Raw genomic sequence first — 22,892 nt, forward strand, 5'->3', positions numbered from 1 at the left:
AAGACATGAACAGACACCTCTCCAAAGTAAATACAGAAATGGCCAGAAATCACATGAAAAAAAAGCTCAGCATCATTAGACATCAAGGAAATGCAAATCAAAACCACAATGAGTTACCACCTCACACCCACTAGAATGGTTGCTATCAAAAAAATTGAAAATATTAAGTACTGGAGAGGATGTGGGGAAATATGAACACTCATTCATTGCTAGTGGCAGTGTAAAATGGTGTTAAACGTGGAAGACAGTTTGGAAGTTCCTCAGAAGCTAAGTAAATATGCCATATGACCTAGCAATCCCACCACTAGTTATATACCCAATAGAAAGCATTTCTCAAACCAATATTTGCACACTGATGTTCAGAGTGGCATTATTTACAATTGTCAAAACATGGAAGCAAACCAAATGCCCACCAACCAATGAATGGATAAACAAAATGTGATACATATATGTGATGGATTATTTAACTGTAAGAAGTAATGTAGTCCTGATACATGTGACAACATGGATGAAACTTTAAGACATTGTGTTGAATGAAATATGCCAGACACAAAGGACGACTACTGTATGAGTTGAAACAATAAGAATAAGCTCACAGAGTCAGAATCTTGAATACAGGTTACCAGGGGACAGGGTAGAGATAGGGAATGGAAGGTTTAAGGCTTAAAATGTACAGGCTTCCTATTTGGAATGTTGGAAATGTTTTGGTAATGGATGGTAATGATGGTAGCACAACATTGTGAACACAATTATCAGCACTGAAATATATACCTGATTAAGATTAAAAGGAATTACATGTTGACTGTATATATAGTAACAATAAAAATTTTTTTAAATCCATGGAACTAGACTATTTAATGAATCCTAAGCTAAACAATGTACTTCAATTAATACTACAATTATAAAAATGCACTATCATCAATTGTAACAAGTGTCCCACACCAATGCAAGGTATTGGTGGTGGGGTGATACAGGGGAATCTTGTATTTTATGCACATTGTAAACCCACAACTTCTGTGTAAACCCAGAACTTCTCTAATAAAAAAAAATGAGTTGAGTGATAGATACAAGGATATCTTAAATATAACAATTTAAGTAAAATCTTAATGGAATATTAACATCTAGTCATCTAAATAGTGTAAAGATAACCTAGTTTTATTATATTTCTCAGAAACCTAAAGTTAAGTGTTAATTTAAATATTGTTATACGTGCCAATATAGGAAATTCAAAACAACTGGAAAAGTTAGAAAAATGGTAATAAAATATGATCACATTGAATAAAGACATAAAAATAAAGTTTGTTCTCTGTTAAGAAGATAGGAAAAACCTTGTTAGACATATTATGGTTGAAAAACATTTCCTGATTTATAAATTTACATAATGACTTGTCTTTGGAAGTCAATAGTTAAAATTAAAAACGAGCTAATTCTGATATTTAAGTTCAGCAAAATACTTTAAGCCAAAGAAATCTATCTGCAATCAAGTCAAGAACCAGAAACACATCGGAGAGGAGGAACTTGGGTTGCCTTGGCTGTAACACACAAAGCAATTATCAGCTAAGAACCCCAAAACCTAATGATGAAAACCTATGTTTCTAACTCCAACATCAACTTTCATCCACCCACCTAAGTTCAAAGATGAAAAGTGACAGCAGAACAGTGTTGTACATCATCCATAATGTAAAGAGGGAAGATAATGATGCTACAGAAGCCGACTGTTAGAAGAATTACTTGTCAAACAGGCAAAAAAACAGAGGGACAAAAGCAGTATGATGGGCCATTTAAGTCAATGCCCATTTTCCCTGAGAAGATTCAGCTCAAAGGTAATTCTCTTCTCCACTACCACCCTCCAAAAAGTGCTAAAAACCATCCATTAAGAAACAATCTTCTGAGCCTAAAATGAAAATACATCAACCTCTACTTTTTATTTTAAATGTGTCTCTACAATGCTATATGTATATAGCATAAAGCTAGCCAATAATTTTAGATAATACTGTATTATCCAAACACTTTAATCACATAGTCTTAAGGATATAATTATTACATACAACAAAAGAAATATAACAATAGAACATACAAAAAAGCAGGCAATTATGTGCTCAAGAATAATGCAAAATATACTTCAATAAAAGTTTTTAAATTATCATTATTTACTTACAAGCATAAGAATTGTTGCAAGCACTCTTGTTGGTTCAAACATTTTCTTCAGTTGTTTCACAGGTCCCATTAAAAAACATGTACTATTTGAAACAAACACAGGAACTAAGATAGGGGTCTACCAATTTGTCTATGTAAAATATAAACTGCTATGTAAAAATAAAATTGCTTATAAGAAAAAGAAACCTTATAGTAATTTATTTAATACTATCACTAAATATTTTTTTTACTTGATGGTAAAAGGAAATGTTACTATTTTAGGTTTCTATGATACCTTTTTACAAATTATTCAAAGCATTATTTACAGGTATTGGTGAACTTTATAGCCAGGGTGATTCTAAGTGGGCATGGCAGTTTCTTTTCAGCTTGAACCAACCCAGTCAGTACTATTCACTTAATCTCTTCGCACATTACATTTCAGAACAAGGAAAAACTACCTCCATACATGACTGCCAGCTTAATAAAATTCTTAAACGAGGCTCTTTTTATTCTATAATTGGAAGAAGAGTCATATTGACTTCAAAACCCAATTAGTCGTTATCGGCATGAGCCCGTGAAAGCGGACTGAGCTGGTCTAGACTCATGTTACATTCCCTTGTCCAAACCACTGGATCCTACTGAAACTTCTAATGAAATAAAAGCTCATCTCTGGAACCTGGCACGAAGGCCTATGCAGAGCTCTGGGTTGGCGACTATTCTAACAGCCGTTAACACACCCCAAGATACTCCAAGGTTCTCAAGCTGGTGCCCTGAGCACACACCTGGCAATCACTACCGCAGCACCCTGGGCTACCTTTGCATGGAGGCTCCACCAGCACCCGTTTCCTAGCTGGGGTTTCACTGCCTTTCCGCACTAAAACGCAAGCGCCAAGAGAGCAGGAACAGAGAGAGTGCAGTGGCTAAAAGCTCCAGGGGCAAAGGGTCAGTTGGAGCCTGCCTCAGCCACCTGATACACAGCTGTGGCAAGTTCCTGGACCTCCCCGGGCTATAACTTCCCGCTATAAAATGGGGTGGATAGTAGCACCTACTCATAAACTCGTCGTAATAAATATAAAAGCACTGACAATAGTCCCTAGCAAACAGTATGTGCCCCCAAATATTGGCTATTCTTATCACTAATATTTTGCCTAGAATGGTATCTGGCACAAAGAAGGAGTCCATAAATATTTAGTGAATAAATCCAAATATTGTGGCTGAATTCACAATATGGATAAGAGATACACAATATATCCTATTAGGGCAATGCTTATTAGAAAGGTAAATAAATGCTGGTAGTGAGAGTAAATAAAGTATCTTGAGAAGCCAAACGTAGCATACATACCTGGCTAATGCAGCAATATTTCCAAAAGTATAAAACACTGCAAAAAGTTTCATGCCTTGGGGAAGCCACAGCAATCCAGTTCCCTAAGTTAAGATATCATAGTTACTTAAAAAGAATCTTATCTTAATGGCTTAAAATATAAATGTGCTATTACAGTAAAAATTATATAAGTATTATATATTATTAAATAAATGTGCTAATATATAGTTTCTGATTATGTTGTAAAAAAAATCAGTTAATTTTCAATGTTATTTGTGACTCTTCTACCTACCTGCATAAAGGTGTATATAAGTAAATCATCGTAAAACTTTCTATTTCTGAGTAAATTTTACTTTATTTAAATTAAATATTCTTTAATATCTCCAGGTTCAATTCCTGGAGCCTGCCCATGCCAAAAAAAAAAAAAAATTCATTAAAACCCCTAAAATATTAATTCATGTATCTTTTACTGCTCTCCAATCCTTTATTTAAGGAGACTATGTTCCATCAAGACAGTTGGACTTCTCTCTCCAAGCCAATTCAGCGTGTGAACTCACTGCCTTCCCCCCATGTGGGACAAGACTCCCAGGGGCATAAATCTCCCTGGCAACATGGGACAGAAAGCCTGGGATAAGCCAGGACCTGGCATCAAGAGATCAAGAAAACCTTCTTGACCAAAAGGGGGAGGAGACACTAGTGGTCAATGAGAGCGAGGGGTGAAGGGTATGGTATGTATGAGTTTTTCTTTTTATTTCTTTGGCTGGAGTGATGCAAATATTCAAAAACTGACCATAGTGATAAATATAGAACTATGCGATGATATTGTGAGCCATTGATTGTATACCCTGTATAGAATGTTTGTATGTCAAGAATATATGTTCATACATTGTTTTTATAAAAAAAATTTAAAAAAAGAAAAGATAATCGGACAGCCATTCATACACAGTGGATTGCTTACTGCTGCCAAGTGGGAGTATTAGTCTGACACACAATTAAAGCTATTAAGCATATAAAGTTTGAACTTACAAGGAGAGAACAGAAAATGCCACAGACGAAGCATATGACAAACCACTTCAATCTGGTGTTGAAACTAAGGGAAGAGGCATCCAGGACCTTAAGGAAGAAGGGGAGAAATGTTAGAACATGCTCTTAAATCACCATGTCCCAATCTCATTTCTTTTTGTTAAATTAAGGCAAGTTTGAATATATGTTAGGAAATTTTGTTTTATTGTGTATATAAAGTATCAGATGGTAGTGAGGAATAACTCTTAACTTTCTTAGTTGAGTTTTTAGCATCTTTTTAAAAAGTCTTATAAGATACAGAAAATGCATACTGATAGGAATGAAATGCTATAATGTATGGAATATATTCTAAAATAATCGATTAAAAAAAAACACCACATCAAAATAAGGGATAGACAGATCAAGCAGGGAAAATGTTGATAACTGCTGAAGTTAGGTTCTGGGTTCAAAGGGTTCCTTACACATTCTCTCAGCTTCTCTCCATGACTTGTTTATATCAAGTTAGGTTCCCAGAGCCTGAGAAGGGCATTCTTATGCCAGCACTTTCTTGAGGAATTATGCTTCCTTATTCTCAGGAGAAACCCAGAAGGAAGCAGAACTGAGAAGGGGAAGGAACTGAAGCAAGTGGTTTCAACTCGAGTTTATCTTGTCCCACAATTCAAGTAGTGACTGAGGCGAGGGGGCTGGCCCTCCTGGGGTGGTTATAGGCTACAGGGGGCGGGGAGGCCACTGCCTGGCCTCCAGGGCGGGAGAAGAGTCCAATGGGAGGCACAGCTAGGGGTGCCATACCTGCCCAGGAAAGGCTGGCACATCGGTACTGCCCACTACAGTAAATATTTGAAAACATCCATGATAAAACACTTATTTAAAAGGGATGGAGGCAAAAATCAGACCAGTGAAAGCTTTTAGTACCTCCTCAATCATGTTAACACAAAAATTTTTAAATGACAATTTACTCTAGAGCAATAATATTCCTATATGCCATGCAAATTACAATAAAATTATATGAGAAAAAAGAAATTATCAGGCATACTTTATACAGTATGATAATTCAGTATACTATAATAATTAAATAAGCACATTTAGATTAGGTACACTATTAAAACATATTTACCCAATAAGGAAGGCTGAAAAAATATCAACAATGACTGTTTAAAGAAACACGAAAGAAACAATAAGGACTTACATTCCAAAATTTAAATTTCGAACACATTACCATATACACTTAAAAATAATGTATTTTCAAGAATGAAGTAAAAGTAGAAAGATTCACATACAGCAGCTCACAATACCTTTGGTTACATTTCTTACCTCAAATGATTAATCTGCAAATCCTTATGTAGCATGAAAAGAAGATAAAAATAACTAAAGATTGTATCAATGTACCACATCACTTTTTAACATATTAGATGTTTTCTTAAATTTGCTTTAATTTACATTCCTGTTTCCAGCAATGTCATCTGTTTATAGCAAAACAAACAGATCACTTGTTGATAATCAAAGAATGAACTTGACGATACAATTACCTAAATGTCATCCTTACTGATCAGGAGGAATACAAATCAAGTATATTTTAACTACAAAGAACAGAATAAACCCTAAAGATTGCACATTATATAGTAAAGAACCTCAGAGCAAGATATCAGAAAACTGAAATCAGTCATAAAGAATGGAAACATTATAAAACCTAGGTCTGATGTATAAATGGTTGGTGAATGTACATAATGATGCTGGAAGGACTTCACAAGAGAGGAACAAGCATTCAAAAAAAGAAAAAGCAAGCTTAAATCACAGCAGTTTGTTAAGTTCAACTGTTGGTTTTCAATAGCTCTTTTCTTCTCTCTTGGCAACATCACGTGGTTATTTGTATAAGAGTAAGTATCTTTCCTCTTACTACCATCTTCCACGTGATAACCTTTAAAATGAAATGTTATGACACATTGTTTCCATTTAGAATTACGGAATGTGATGTCCACAAATGAATGACTTGTCCCAAATCTTACAAATAGATACAGAAAGAAATCACAGATGTCCTAACTCCTAGGTGAGAAAATTATGCAATGCTTCGAAAGAAAACCTGGCATTGTAGTTTCCAAAGTGAATGAAGGAACGGTGGTTCTCCAAATCTGCTTTAGCAAGAGCATTTCTATGATCATTTACTTTTCAATCAATTATCAGAAACAATCTCTCCAAAAGCAGCAACTCTGTTGATCTCTTAAACTTAAACCTAGTCTTTATAAAGAGATACACACTAAAATTGCCACTGACTTTCTCCATTTCTCTGGTGCTCTCTTCTAACTGCAATAAATAAGCAGCTCTGCCTGCAACCAGATTTAATTAATTAATTTTAAAAAAGTCAAAAAACAGAAGAGTGAAGGAAAAATGCATTCAAAGAGGCAACACAATTAGGAATGAATGAAGGAAGGGCTCACAGAGCACAGCTCTTTCCTGCCCAGGCTGCAGAAGCGTGGAAAGAGCTACATTCTCATAGAGTAGGTGGGCAACTGCAGGGACCTCTCGGCCCCTTCCTGGGAGTCCACCTACTGAGTTAAGGAGGCATCTGCATTTTTTCAATGAGCACACTGATTCCAGTAGATGCACAATTCCTTTCAAAAGGACATACATAGCACATGGAAAGGTAAAGGTGAGTGAACAGGCGCCCTCAGACCCCTCGGGCAGGCTGTCACCCTCCACTCCTCAGGTCAGGAGGTACGCGGGGGTCATCAATGCCCTGGTGCCTCTTCCAAATACCAGGCCCCACCCTCCCATCACTCATGTCCACCCATCCTTCTCCCTCACCTAGGACCCACCAATGGCTCTAGGCCGCCCTAGCAGTGGCCCTGCAGACCACCTGGCGGCCCAGCACCCATTTCCTCTAAGGGTCCCACTCCCACCCCAGCTGGGTGAGCCGCTCCTAAGGGCCCACCCTGAGACCCAACATCACGCCATCTGCCACACCCAGTGGGTGCACCCTCAGACCACGACTTCCCTTCTCACAGCTTACTGGCCCAAGCACACCCCCACAGCCCTTCTCCCTTCTTCAGTGGAGACCACATGGCACAGCACTTCAATCAGACATAAATCCTTCTCCTGCCTCCTTCGGGCAAACCCCAACCAGGAGTCGGCCCTTCCTCCTGCTCTCTTTCTGAGCTGAGCTTGACCGACTGGCCACTGCTGGACCACATCACACAGCAGGACACACGGCCAACTCAACCCGCCCGGCAACCTAACGTTTCTGTTTGTCAAGTGGTTGTCTCCCTCAGCCCTCCCCTGACTGTTTAAAATCTCTGAATCCTGCCCTGGCATTTCAACTATAATCAGACATCACCTCCCATGTCCCAGAGAAAACAGAAGCTATCAAATGGGAATGTCCTCAAACTTACTGATACCAACCCCTCAAAACCAACTCTAAGAACGCCCATCCTCCCTTCCTTTCCCCTCTCTCCTTTTAGCTAAGGCCCACCTGTCCTGCCTTGCTTTGGATCACGAGCCCTCTGACCTCAGAGAACTTACACTATCTGTGTTTTCCTCTTCCTCTCTCCCTCCCTCTCTCCAATAGTAAACCACTTTCTCTCTGAGCCCATTCTACTAAGCTGTAAAATCTTAAGTCTCTTCTATCTTAAAGGGAAAGAGAAGCTTGCTTGATTTCACTCTCTGACCTCTGTCCATTCATTTACTCATACATTCACTCATTCAACAAATATCTATTGAGTGACTATAAATGAGCCAATGAACATGTAATAAACAACAGGTGAGGCAATGCTGCGAAAGGAAAATTGCAGGTTACAAGGATGGAGAAAAGTTAGAGTTAGTTAGAGTGGGCAGTCTTACTAAATGCCTTCTGAGGAGGTGACACTTGAATAGAAGCCTTAATGAAATAAGGGAGTGAGCCACACATATATTAGAGGGAAAGAGCATTCCAGGCAGAAAAAACTGGAAGCTTAATGGACCTGAGACAGGAAAAAGTTTGGCAAAGAGGCCAATTTGACTCCTGCAGACAGAAGAAGGGGGAGAATGCTCTCTCCTACTTGTTATTACCAAATCTTCTTCCAGCCTCCATTTCTCCAAATCACTCCATAAACCAGAGTTTTTCAAACTTTTCCTAGCTAGCTTAGAGAAAGCCACTCTTGGTAAGGCACACTAAGGAAAACAGAGAGCTGGTACACAGCATTGGGAAGTCTTTTCCCTCCCTCCCCACCCAAGGCAATCTACCTTCACCCCATCACTTAACTGAAAGTCTGCAGACACTGAAGGAGCCTCCCTGCCCTAATTCCAACGGACACTGAAGATTCCAGTCTCCTTCCATCCCAACAGACCTTGACACTTTACCATCCCTCCTTTTTGAAGCACTCTCTCCAACTCATTTCTTTGACACTGCTCTTTTGCTTTCCTTCTACCACCTTGGCTGCTCCTTCTATGTGCCTCCTCTACAGTCTTATCTGCATCTACCTGGCAGTTAAATGCTTTTTCCTAAGCATTTCCCTATACTCTCTCCCTTAACAATCTCGCTCATGCCCATGCTGTAAAGATGCTCTCACTAAACCCATGCACGTACTTTCCTTGAGGTGATTATGGCTAGCCCACCCCAACCTTTCCTTTAGGTCATGAAAAAGAGAAGGCTCAACTCATGCAGTGATGGTAAACCTCCAGTCACCACTCCCACGAAAGGAAGATCTCCCATACAACACAGGGTCCACCGTCAAGGACAGATGGCTCTAACTGACCCAGAGAAGCTCAGGTGGATGGGCAGGTTACCACAACCCAGAGGTGAGAAGCGTTAACTCAGGAGCCAGCAGGTCTAACTACCCGCCCTTCTGCTCCGAAAAGACTTCCCGTTTCAACCAGTTTTTCAAATTTGTTGTATGGAGTTGTACGAACCATTCATTACAATTTCAGCAGTCAGAAGAGAGAATTTCCATCTCTACTTCCGCCAGCCAGCTTCTCAGGAATTCATTGAAAACCTTCATCAGAGCTCTAAGCTTGGGGCCTACCCTACAGAATTTGGACTTGCCCAAATTGCATGAGCCAATTCTCATTTAAAAAAATCTCACATTTACATTTTATATACATATTATATATATACTGTTTCCCTAGAGAATCCTAACTAAAACAAATTTTGACCCTAGCAGTGGAGTTCTTGAGAACCAGCATCTTAAGGATGAGATTTCTGAGTTGGTTCTGGGGATTGTATAATTGGTTCTCTAACCTGATTAGATTAAAAAACATTAATACCCTATTTCTGACAATCAAGACAGCACAGAGAGTCCATAGTGAGTTGGGACAGAGATAACACAAAACATCAGCACTGGATATGGCTGCTCAAATGCTTATAAAAGGAAAAGCTCTGGGTAAGAGTTGACACCTTAAGAGTTTTGTGGAGGTAAAATGCATCGCAATGTAAGCAAGTAAATGATATTGGCTGGTTGTTCCTAAACCTGCAGGATACAGTTGAAAAAGAAAGGGATGAGCTCAAGGCTTCAAATTCCCAACTGAACGAACGAACGTATACCTTGAGAGAAAATCTTTACTTTGTGTAGCCACGGACTCGAGATTTCTGAGAACCAGACCCAGAGCCTCACAAGCCAGAGGCTGCATTACAATGTAAATGAATCCTGTACCTCACAGGGTGGCTGCTGTGAAAGGGCACTGATGGAAAGGAATGGGGTTCTGAAAAGTGGACTAGGGACATGGGGACTGATAATGAAATGACGGGGACACTGATATCTGAGATTCCGCTGACCTTCTGCCATGGTCTGACCTGAGGAAACAGGTACCCAATATCTAGGTGGCCCTGAGGAGTCTGCCACCCAACCACCACCTGAAGAAACTAACCTGCTATGCTGATAAACCTGCAAGCACCTCCCTGAAGTAACTGTTTGAAGAGATTAATCACGTTTCACCTGAAGAAACTGTAACACAACGCCCTCAGGCAGAGTTAGCGTACAAGACACATCTAATTCTTCCACTACCCCTTTTCTTCTACAACTATAACTAGACTGGAGTCCCAACGGGCCCCAAACAGTGAGTGAGACACATGACGAAGTATGCTATACTCCAAAAGAACTGCATGAGATGTCCAATTTATACAGACAGATATCAAGGGAATATGTGTGGGAATGGATATTAAGAGTGTGAGATAATGGAAGAAGGAACATAAAGTTGTTTCAGGTTGAATTTGTGGATATGGGCCCACTAAGCAGAGATTCTGGATTCAATGTTGTAGCTCAAGGGGTTAGAAAGGGCTGTAATACTTTGATCCCATGAAGCATAGACCAAAAGCATGGACTACACTGCCTGCAGTCAAAAGCCAGAACTACCCTGGTTCAATGTAGATGAAGGGATCTGTTTTAGTTTGCTTAAGTTGCCAGAATGCAATACACCAGGAACAGAACAGCTTTTAATAAATGATTTATTTAGTTAAAAATGTATAGTTCCATACACTAGCAATGAACAAGCTAAGGGGGAAATCAAGAAACGAATTCCATTTACAATTGCAACTAAAAGAATAAAGTACTTAGGAATAAATTTAACTAAAGAGACAAAAGACCTATACAAAGAAAACTACAAAAAACTGTTAAAAGAAATCACAGAAGACCGAAATAGATGGAAGGGCATACCGTGTTCATGGATTGGAAGACTAAATATAGTTAAGATGTCAATCCTACCTAAATTGATTTACAGATTCAATGCAATACCAATCAAAATCCCAACAACTTATTTTTCAGAAATAGAAAAACCAATAAGCAAATTTATCTGGAAGGGCAGGGTGCCCCGAATTGCTAAAAACATCTTGAGGAAAAAAACGAAGCTGGAGGTCTCGCGCTACCTGACTTTAAGGCATCTTATGAAGCCACAGTGGTCAAAACAGCATGGTATTGGCATAAAGATAGATATATCGACCAATGGAATCGAATAGAGTGCTCAGATATAGACCCTCTCATCTATGGACATTTGATCTTTGATAAGGCAGTCAAGCCAACTCACCTGGGACAGAACTGGATTGTCTCTTCAATAAATGGTGCCTAGAGAACTGGATATCCATACGCAAAAGAATGAAAGAGGACCCGTATCTCACACCCTATACAAAAGTTAACTCAAAATGGATCAAAGATCTAAACATTAGGTCTAAGACCATAAAACAGTTAGAGGAAAATGTAGGGAGATATCTTATGAAACTTACAATTGGAGGCGGTTTTATGGACCTTAAACCTAAAGCAAGAGCACTGAAGAAAGAAATAAATAAATGGGAGCTCCTCAAAATTAAACACTTTTGTGCATCAAAGAACTTCATCAAGAAAGTAGAAAGACAGCCTACACAATGGGAGACAATATTTGGAAACGACATATCAGATAAAGGTCTACTATCCAGAATTTATAAAGAGATTGTTCAACTCAACAACAAAAAGACAGCCAACCCAATTACAAAATGGGAAAAAGACTTGAACAGACACCTCTCAGAAGAGGAAATACAAATGGCCAAAAGGTACATGAAGAGATGCTAAATGTCCCTGGCCATTAGAGAAATGCAAATCAAAACCACAATGAGATATCATCTCACACCCACCAGAATGGCCATTATCAACAAAACAAAAAATGACAAGTGCTGGAGAGGATGCGGAGAAAGAGGCACACTCATCCACTGTTGGTGGGAATGTCAAAAGGTGCAACCACTGTGGAAGGCAGTTTGGTGGTTCCTCAAAAAACTGAATATAGAATTGCCATACGACCCAGCAATACCATTGCTAGGTATCTACTCAGAGGACTTAAGGGCAAAGACACAAATGGACATTTGCACACCAATGTTTATAGCAGCGTTATTTACAATTGCAAAGAGATGGAAACAGCCAAAATGTCCATCAACAGATGAGTGGCTAAACAAACTGTGGTATATACATACGATGGAATACTATGCAGCTTTAAGACAGAATAAACTTATGAAGCATGGAATAACATGGATGGACCTAGAGAACATTATGCTGAGTGAGACTAGCCAAAAACTAAAGGACAAATACTGTATGGTCCCACTGATGTGAACTGATATTAGAGAATAAACTTGGAATATGTCATTGGTAACAGAGACCATCAGGAGTTAGAAACAGGGTAAAATAATGGGTAATTGGAGCTGAAGGGATACAGACTGTGCAACAGGACTAGATACAAAAACTCAAAAATGGACAGCACAATACTACCTAATTGTAATGTAATTATGTTAAAACACTGAATGAAGCTGCATCTGAGCTATAGTTAAAAAAAAAAGTCACTCTCCAAAAAAAAAAAAAATGTATAGTTCCACATATCAGACAAAGGACTGATTTCCTGTATATACAAAGAAATCATACAACTCAACAACACAAGAACAAACAACCCAATTATAAAATGGGCTAAAGATATGAATAGGCATTTTTCTGAAGAGCAAATACAGATGGCTCAAAAGCATATTAAGAGATGCTCGTTTTCACTGGCTATTAGGGAAATGCAGATCAAGACTACAATGAGATACCACCTCACACCAATAAGAATAGCTGCTATTAAACAAACAGGAAACTATAAATGTTGGAGAGGATGTGGAGAAACTGGGACACTTATGTACTGCTGGAGGGAATGCATAATGGTGCAGCCACTACGGAAGACTGTTTAGCGGTTCCTTAGGAAACTACATATAGAGTTGGTCTATGACCCAGCAATAGCATTACTTGATATATACCCAGAAGCGCTGAGAGCAATGACACAAACAGACATTTGCACACCAATGTTCATAGCAGAATTATTCACAATCACCAAAAGATGGACACAAACCAAATTCCCGTCAATACATGAGTGAATCAACAAAATGTGGTATATATACACAATGGAATATCATGCAGCAGTAAGACAAAATGACGTTCTGAAGCACATTACAAAGCAGATGAGCCTTGAGGACATAATGCTGAGTGAAGTTAGCCAGACACAAAAGGATAGATAATGTATGATTCCACTTTTATGACCAGCCTAAAAGTACAACCAGAGGCTTATAATATAGAATACAGGGGACTTAGAGATACATAGAAGCTAGAAATGGGTAAACTATTAGCTAATGAGGTTGAACTCCAATGTAAGGGAATAGAAGTGAAGTTGGTTCTCTAGTGGGTCTATAAAAAATTTTACCATATTGAAGATGAACAATATTGAAAGAGGTTGTATAGACCTAGGAGTTCTGCTGATTAACACTAGAAATATGAATTAGTTCTCACAAGAATGACTTCAAAGATATGATCCTTGTACAGAGTGTTGTCCAGGGTACAGGGGGGAAACTGCTATTGCATGCTTTGAGCTATATTCAAAAGGAAACCATCAGCACTATCATGGCAACAGCAGATCCAACTGTGCTGGAAGTGTCAGTGGCAAACAGAGATGCTGTCTGGAGCCTTTGGCAGGCCTCTATAGAAGAATAACAGCACAGACTAAGGTTCTGGAGCAACGCCTTACAATCCTCCACAGATAATTACTCTCCTTTTAAGAAACAGCTTTAGGCCTGCTACTGGGCCACAGCAGACCAAAAGCTTAACCGTGGGCCACCAAGTTACCATGAGATCTTAGTTACCCACCATGAGCTGGGTGTTGTCTGACCCACCTAGTCATAACGTTGGGCGAGCACAGCAGCACTCCATGATAAAATGGAATGTATGTAAGAGACAGGGCTCAGGAAGGTCCTGAAGGCACAAGTTACCTGAGGAAGTGGCCCAAATGTCCATGGCCCCCTCTCCCACAACATTACCTTTTCTTTCCAATCTCACAGCTATGGCCTCTTGGCCAATTCCTTACTGAGGAAGAGAAAACTTGGGCCTGATTTACAGAAGAGTCTACGTGATAGTAGGTACCACCCAAAACTGGACAGCTGCAGCACTACAGCTCCTTTCTGGGATATCCCTAAAGGATAGTTATAAGGGAAATCCTCCAATGGGTGGAATTTTGAACAGTGCACCTGGTTGTTCATTTTCCTTAGAAGGAGAAATGGCCAGAGGTGCACTTGTATACTGATCCTTGGGCTGTCACCAATGGTTTGGCTGGATGGTCAGGGAAACAGAAGGAATGTGATTGGAAAGCTGCCGACAAAGAGGTGTGGGGATGAGGTATGTGGATAGCCCTTTCTGAATGAGCAAAAACCATGAGGATATTTGTGTCCCAAGTGAATGTTCACCAGAGGAAGATTTTAAAGCTCAAGTGGATAGGTTGACCCATTCTGTAGATACCAGTTGGCAACTTTCCATGGCCAATCCTGCCATTACACAATGGGCTCATGAACAAAGTCGTATTGGTGATAGGGATAGTTATGCATGGGCTCAGTAACATGGACTTCCACTCACCATGGCCAATCTGGCTGTAGCCATTGCTGAGTGCCCAATCTGCCAGTAGCAGAGACCCACACTCAGTTCCCAATATGGTACCATTCCCTGAGCTAACAGCCTGGTACTTGGTGACAGCATGATTATATTGGACCACTTTCATCATGGAAAGGGCAAAGATTTGTTCTAACTGGAATAGACACATACTCGGGGTATGGTTCTGCCAAAACTACAATCTGTGGACTTAACCAACCTCATTAGACACTTAAGCAGCTTCATATTCTGATAAAATAAATAATGCTGAGATAAGCAATTTTACACATAATTTTAACAACTTTGTTCAAAATACCTTCCAGAAACATCATACAATTCACAACACCATTATGCAGCACAGGAACAGGAATGTCCCTTACCATCTCCACAGTAATTTCATCTTAGCCAAAAATGAGGAATCACATTGTTGTTTTAATTTTTATCTTTATGAGTTGTGATGATTAGGTTCATGTGTCATCTTGGCCAAGATGACACGTTCACTGTGCCCAGTTGTCTGGCCAAGCAAGCACTGGCCTATCTGTTGTTGTGAGGACATTTCACGGACTTAAATCATGAGCATGTTGGTTGCATTCATGGCTGATAACATTTGCAGTCAGCTAAGGGGAATGCCTTGCAATGAGATGCACTTAATCTACTCATTCGAAGGCTTTTAAGGGGAATTAGGAAGAGAGAATAATTTCTTTTCCACTTCAGCCAGCCAGCCTCTCTTGTGCAGTTCATTGAGAATCTTCACTGGAGATGCCAGCTCGTGGCCTTTCTACAGATTCTGGACTCTTATATCCCCACAGTTGCATGAGACACTTTTATAAATCTCATATTTACAGATAGCGCCTGTTGGTTCTGTTTCTCTAGAGAAACGTGACTACTACATGAGTGAAACTGATTATTTTTCAGTTACTATCTGCATATTTTTAAAAACATATGATCTATTCTTGTTCTTATTTTTCGCTTTTAGTGTTCAATTTGTTAATTTTTAAGAGTTCTTTATATATTAAGGATGTTAATCCTATGCAGTTACATATGTTGCAAATATTTCTCTTCTAGTCTGTCATGAGTATTTTAAATTTCAGGGGTATTTTAAAGCCCCATATTAACTCGGGACATATTATAATCAATTGTGCCTCTTAAAGTCACAGTGATAAGACAATCCAGGTAAGAGTAGTTTCAAGACAGATTACTTAATTTTGTTAAATAAAATCGGTAGGGTTGCAAATAGAGACCTTTGTGAAATGTTCACACATCTTGGCCCAAGCACATCCCCTCTCCTCAGTGACTGTCCAAATTCAAACTCAGTCATTCACTAGTTTGTTCAACAAGCATTTATAAACAGCTAATTATATACCAAGTACTTAGTAGGGTCTAGATAAATGGTAGGAAACAAGACAGACAAGATCTCAGCCCTTTTGGAGCTTATATTCAAATGGGGGAAACAGGCAACAAATAAACACAAAAGTAATTACAGAACGGGTTTTAGTTCTAAAGAAGAAAATAAACAGGTAACCCAATGTAGACATAAAGAACATGAAGACTCGAGTCTTGAAAAGAGGGCATTCCAAAAACAAAGGAAGCAACCACCAAGTTCCCACAGACAGAAAAAAATTGCTTAGACTGAGTATGAGAAAGATTACCGGAGCACAGTAAACTTGGGGGAGGGGGTACAAATGAAGGTGGGTAGAAGCTAAATCATGTAGACAAAGTCCCTCAGGGATTTTTTCAGGGGGTAACATGATCTAATTTCTTCAGGCCTGGCTCAGGCCTCTCTCTACTGGAATTCCTTCCAGGCCATGCATCTCCTAAGGAGGTGCCCCAGAACTCTGGCTACCAAGCCTCTCCTCTGGCTTACAAACCATCTCAAGAGGAGATGGAGAAGCCCAGAGCCTGGGGTGCTCTCGCCCATCCCCAGTCCCAACTCTCACTGCCTCCACAGCTCCTCCATCTACCTAGGAAACCGTTCCTGCCAAGAACCAATCATGTCCTTTGTCCCTGTTACATCTTGTTGTCGCGAAGCTCAGCACTCCCAGAACATTCTCCCACAGTTCAGGTCTGCGGGACTTTCATATGATCCCTTGCCCCAGGCATCCCTAGACACCAAAAGACTTCCATTAGCAAAATCCCCTACAGCCACCTCTTCTTTGATGATTCCTCTCACCTTCTTGCTGTCTGGAATTTGGTTTTACCCTGCAACCTCTCAAGTTATATCTGTTCTCTCTCCCATAACTACTATGCTGATGGTCAAAAGGCGGGGTAGGTGCTCTCCTTCTCTTTACTGCTGCTTCCAATCCCTCCTACCTCCTCCTTTCGAACTCATGCCATCACTCCCACACCTGCTACTCCTTTCTGCAGTCATTTGCCAACTCCTGTGTGACACTTCTCATGCCTCAAAGGTCTTTGCATCTGGCTCACTGTGATCTCTCCACCACTCCTGTCATAACTCTGGATGATTTCACTCTGGATGCAAACAATCCTTCCCAAACTCTAGACTCTCAGAGCCTTGACCTTCTCTCCTCCAACGATCCTATTCTCCACCTTACTGCAGCCACCAAACCCCACAATCTTTAACAACAGATGCACCATACTCTCAATCCAAAGTATCCCACTTTCTAGTCATCAACTTCTTTCTTTCAAAATCCTCACTCACCTACCTTGCCAAACCCAACCCACTGATCCTATCCCCTCTTCACTATCTCTCCACTCCTGTGGACCCCCTCCATAATACCCTCTCTTCTCTCCTCACCATCTTAAGTTTCATGGCCATCTTATATAAAATCCTCGTGTACATTCTCAACTTCTGGCCTTCCAATGTATTAATTTATCCTATAAAATCCAAACCCTGGTTAAATCCAACTCTCTGTCTACCCTGCACCCTGCATTCTTGCTGCTGAAAGAGGTAGGAGAAAAAGCAGAAAATATGCTGACTTTCACCTTAAATTCATGGGTGCTAACTTGAGGATCTTAGTATTGTTCACAATTCTACTGTATTTTCCAGTCCATTCCCGCTTCTACCCTTCAAAAGCACCTCTTTACACACCATCTCCTTGAACTTCCAAAATCCATCCCCTTCAAACTTTCAGTTAGTAACCTATTTCACTGAGAACATTTAAGGAATCATATTCCCACATGCCTCAACCACACATCTGTGTCAGTGTCCTGAATGCAGCCTCTGCCTTTCCTCCCACGAGCCAGCCTGAACTAACCATCTACTCCTAATCGAAGGCCAGCCCCGCACTGGGGCTCCAGATCCCACCACTTCCCAGTCACTCCTGAATGTCACACTAGCAACCATATCCCCTCTCTTGCCTGTAGCAGGTTTCCCCTTTTCTAGACCATCTCAAATGGGGCTTCTTTATTTTCCATCTCCACTTTCTCTCCTTCAATTCTCAACTCATCCATTTCACTCAGACTTTCACCCTCACTGAACACCAATAACATCCAATGATAAATATAATTGTAACATCTGTTCTTGGCTTATGAGATCTATCTATAGTATTTGATATTACGCCACCCTCATCCCCTCCCCGACTTCTTGAAACGCTTTCTTCTCTTACTTTCTAGGACATCCTTTCTCGTGGTTTTCCTCTTCCACACTGGCCACTCCTCTCAGCTTTCTTTGTTGGTTCCTGCTTAACCTCCTAATCTCCAGATTCAAATCTTGAACTTTATCTCTTTTCCATCTGCAAACAATCTCTTAGTGATCTTATCCACCTCATCACATTCCCTCCCATGAACTGTGGAATCATATGATTCTTGACATCTTCACTTGGACGCCAACTGGCATCTCAGACTTACTATCCAAAACAGATACAATTCTCTTCCCCCACCCGGTTCTGCCACAGCCTTCCCATCTCAGTTCATGGCAAGGTCATCTTTCTAGCTGCTCAAGTCACGGAGGCATCCTTGTTTCCTCTGGCTCTTATACCTTCAACCCATCAAGAGCTCACGCAATTTATAGAACCTGACCACTTAAAAAAAGATACATAATCACTTCCATCACCCTGACTCAGGCCACAGTCACCTCTTACTAGGATGACAACAGTCTCCGAACCAGTCTCTGGGCTTCCACCCTTGCTCCGACTGTCCATTCTCTGCAGAGCAGCCGAAGTCATTCTTTCCCCTTTCTCTCTGTGGTAGTCAGATTCAGTTGTCAACTTGGCCAGGTGAAGGCACCTAGTTCTGTTGCTGTGGACATGAGCCAATGGTAGGTGAACCTCATCTGTTGCTCATTTTATCTGCATTCGGCTAAGAGGCGTGCCTGCTGCAATGAATGATGTTTGACTTAATTGGTTGGTGCTTAAATGAGAGAGCGCAACGTAGCACAGCCCAAGCAGCTCAGCATACCTCATCTCAGCACTCGCAGCTCAGGCCAGATCTTTGGAGATACACAAAGAAATCACCCCGGGAAACATCGTTGGAACCCAGGGGCCTGGAGAGATGGCACCCTGTGCCTTTCCACGTAAGAAAGAACCTCAGTTGAAAGTAAGCTGCCTTTCCTCTGAAGAACAAGATAAATTCCCTTTAATTAAAAGCCAATCCGTCTCTGGTGTGTTGCATTCCAGCAGCTAGCAAACTAGAACCCTCTCTCTCCCTCTGCTCCAGCCGCTCTGGCCTCCTTGCTGTTCTTGAAGAGCTGAGTACACTCCATTCTCAGGGCTTTATACCTGCTGGTCCCACTGCCCAGGAGGCTCGTGACTGCATAACTCACCCAGATAATCTGAGGTTTTTCAGCTCTATGCTCACATATCACCCTAACAGTGGGGCCTGCCCTGGTCATCCCATATAATAAACCAGTCTCCTCAACCTGCTCTGACTTCCTCCACTGCCCCTATTGCTGCCTGATATACTTACTTGTTCTTACCTGTTTCCCCCAAAACAAGGTCTTTGTTTTGGTCACTCTTATAGCACCAGCATCTTGAATAGTGTTACACATATGAAAATACCGAAATATATGCTGAATCAATGAATGATCACCTCCTCTGGGCTCATAGCACTTGTTCATATCAGTCAGTTCAATTTTTCATTAGATACTTCTCTACATAGCTATCTCCCCTCTGGACAGTGGGTTCAAGAGAAGTGACTATCACTTTCACATTCCCAAGGTTTAGAGCAGCACGTCCAACAGAATTTCCTGCAATGAAAATGTCCCAGATAGGCACTGTCCAGTAGAGCAGCCATAACCACGTGGCTACTGAACACCTGAAATGTGGCTAGTGTGACTAAGGAGCTGAATTTTAAATTTTATTTACTTTTACAAACTTAAATTCAAGTAACTACATGTGGCTATAATTATTGTACTAGACAGCACAGAACTAGAGTATAAAGCGGGGCACATAACAGTGGTTCAATAAATGGTAAATAAGTTGGGTAAACCATGTACAGCTTTATTGACATTTCTGATATTACTATTTATGGGTTTTTGAATTATTATTATGACCTGTGAAAGTAGTGGTCATGCTGACCAGACCAGATACTCCTCCTATAAACTCTGAACTCTCAGGCCTAGCCCAGAACCCTGCCAACAATACCTACTGAGTAACTGTGATGTCAAGGAAGGAAGCTGGGAAAAGAAAGGGGACAAACAAAAATTTGTTAGCAAGCAACTAACAAAAAAGCAGTTCCGGTTCAACTCCTCTATTTTTAACCCTCTTACTGCAGGAAGTAACCCTTTTCAATTTTCATGGGCAAAGCAGAGACAAGGCTTTCTTTTTTAATCTCTTACTCACTGCTTTAACAAGACAACTTTGCATTCTACTATTTCACTTCTCAATGTTCGTTTTTTCCTCTGATCTCCTCACTTACAAGGGACACACTTTTGCAGACCCCTTCACTTACCTTCAGGAGCAAACGGAGCCACAAACCTGAGACTGCGGCTCATCCCAGCTCGCAGGATGAACCCGGCGGGACAGCTATGCGCTGCCCGGCCAGGACGCCGAGCGCAGGCCGGCGAGGGCAGTGTGGGGCAGAGGGGTCACTGAAGAGGGGGGCGACAGGCAGCAAAGGGGTTGCCTAAGAGTCAGAACTGGGAGCAAACTGGGAGCGGGGCGTGTACACGTGAGGTACCGCGAACTCCGTAAAATCCTAAGTTCCCCAAACGCTCCCCCGAGGTGCACCCTCTGAGCTGAACGCTGATGCGGTCGCCCAAGCCACCCCTCACCCCGCCCCGGGGTGTCCTCCTGCAGCCGGGACACGTGGGGTCACTACCTGCGCGGTCAGGCCCCGCTCCTCGTCGTCCTGGCCGCTCAGGACCCGCCGCAGGTTATCCATGGCCTCTGCCCCGGCCGCGGTGGCGGCTGCTTCCCCTCCAAGCCCTAGCGGAGCTCGCGCGCGCTCCCGGAAACGCAGGACCGGAAACCCCGAGGGACGAGCGGAAGTCCTGCCTCGCCCAGCCCGGTGTCTGTGGCGGGGCTGTGCGCACGGGTCTCTCCTCTCTGGGGCGCCCGGACGTGGGGCTGGGGGAGTTGGCGACCTGAGTGCTGGAGGGCGTCGGGAGGGGAGTATGGCTGCGGTCTCGGGACGGGGGTGCTGGAAGGGGGCCGACATTGGGGCTGGTCGTGGGGCGAAGGAGACAAGGGGGTGCTGGACGGGGGCAGGAAGGAAGTGGGTGCTGGACGGGGGCCGGAGGGGCTGCTGGACGGGGGCTGGCAGGAGGCTGGAGGGGCTGCTGGACGGCTGCTGGACGAGGCCGAAAAGAGGCCGGAGGGGCTGCTGGAAGGGGTCGGGAAGGAGACTGGAGGGGGTGCTGGCCAGTGAGATTGGGGGCTCAGCCTATTGCTTTGGTTGACCGCACTGCTTGTGAGAATATCAGAAATTCTCCACTTGGGGAAGTTGAATTTTCCCCTTTCTCACCATTCCCGGAAGGGGACTTTGCAGATACTTTGTTATTCACTGGTCAAGTCACTTTGAGATTTATTCGGGCATCACTCTGGACAAACCTACAAAAATCTCATGCCCTACGCAAGGTTCCATATACCATGGTGTTCAATTAAGCTGTCCACATAAGTTATATTAGGAAATGCGCTAGTCAAAATATAAATTTTGTGACAAACATTTTTTAAAAAGGAATTAATTTACTCAGACTACCTTCCAGCCAGGAATTTGGAATAGCTAATCCAACCCATCTTTCCAGTTTTGCATAAGGAGTGCAAACCCTTGAGCAAGGGTTTACTGTTCGCTGGTCAGTGCGGGGTGAACGCTAGCAAATGGGTAGTGACGTTTCTTTCTCTGTCCTCTGCCATGTTAAGAAAAGGGAGGTTAGAACTGGGGCTGCCTGTACAGTATGGAATACAGGGAATCTTGGCGCTTTCCATAAAGATACTACTCTCAGGTCAGTAAGTGGTAGATTTCTCTTTCAGTTTTGATGGCACTGGAGTGGAAATGTCTAATTAAAAAAAAATTATATCACCTATTCCTTCCTAAAAATCTTTGACAATTAAAAGGTGAACCTCACAAGAACATCCTACTGCCTTGAAATTGGATTATACCTCTTTTCAGTTACATGTCAGTTACTAGAAGGCCCCAAGAAGAGCTGGCAATACACTTCCTCCGATTGAGCAGTCCAAAGCTCACCATCCTTCAAGCAGAAAATACTCACGCATGGCCTGTTGGTACTAAAGAGGGAAATCTTAGCCTTTTGTCATTAGCTTAAAAAGCTTAGGAAATAGGTAAACATCTGTAAAATAATAAACCTCTATGCTTATATTTAATAACAGAGTATGTAAGTATTTCAAGATTTTCCTTTTTTGTGTTCTTTTCTTCAAAATGAAGATTTTCCTTTTGAATAATAGTAACTTTAGTTTCTCACATGGAAAAAGGTGCAAAATAAACAGATGCCTGTAGTGCTGATGGAGCAAAAACGCTCTCCAAAGATATTTGGGATTGAAATCCCAAAATATGAGCATTGTCAGACTGCCCATATCCAACCACTTGTAAACTGAAAAGGGCAATTTTGTACGTTTAATTTGATCTTTCAACCTCTACATGGTGTAAGAATCTTTACTTAGAAAATAATATCCAAGGTTTAAGAAAGCTGTTTGGGCTTTTTA

General features: G+C 41.5%; 1 protein-coding gene across 1 annotated transcript in view; it reads right to left on the bottom strand.

The window, feature by feature from the left end:
• Positions 1 to 21,192, bottom strand: part of SFT2D1 (SFT2 domain containing 1) — a 39,260-nt gene extending 18,068 nt beyond the window's left edge. The window contains exons 1-4 of the mRNA XM_077120822.1: positions 21,052 to 21,192; positions 4,484 to 4,570; positions 3,479 to 3,561; positions 2,159 to 2,240 (exon numbers count right to left, since the gene is read on the bottom strand). Of these exons, the coding sequence (XP_076976937.1) occupies positions 2,159 to 2,240; positions 3,479 to 3,561; positions 4,484 to 4,570; positions 21,052 to 21,114 (315 nt within the window). The 5' untranslated portion in view covers positions 21,115 to 21,192. The remainder of the gene's footprint in view (positions 1 to 2,158; positions 2,241 to 3,478; positions 3,562 to 4,483; positions 4,571 to 21,051) is intronic.
• Between the last annotated feature and the right edge of the window lie 1,700 nt (positions 21,193 to 22,892).

This window comes from Tamandua tetradactyla, chromosome 11 (assembly GCF_023851605.1).
Source record: "Tamandua tetradactyla isolate mTamTet1 chromosome 11, mTamTet1.pri, whole genome shotgun sequence".
NCBI classification, from domain to species: Eukaryota; Metazoa; Chordata; class Mammalia; order Pilosa; family Myrmecophagidae; genus Tamandua; species Tamandua tetradactyla.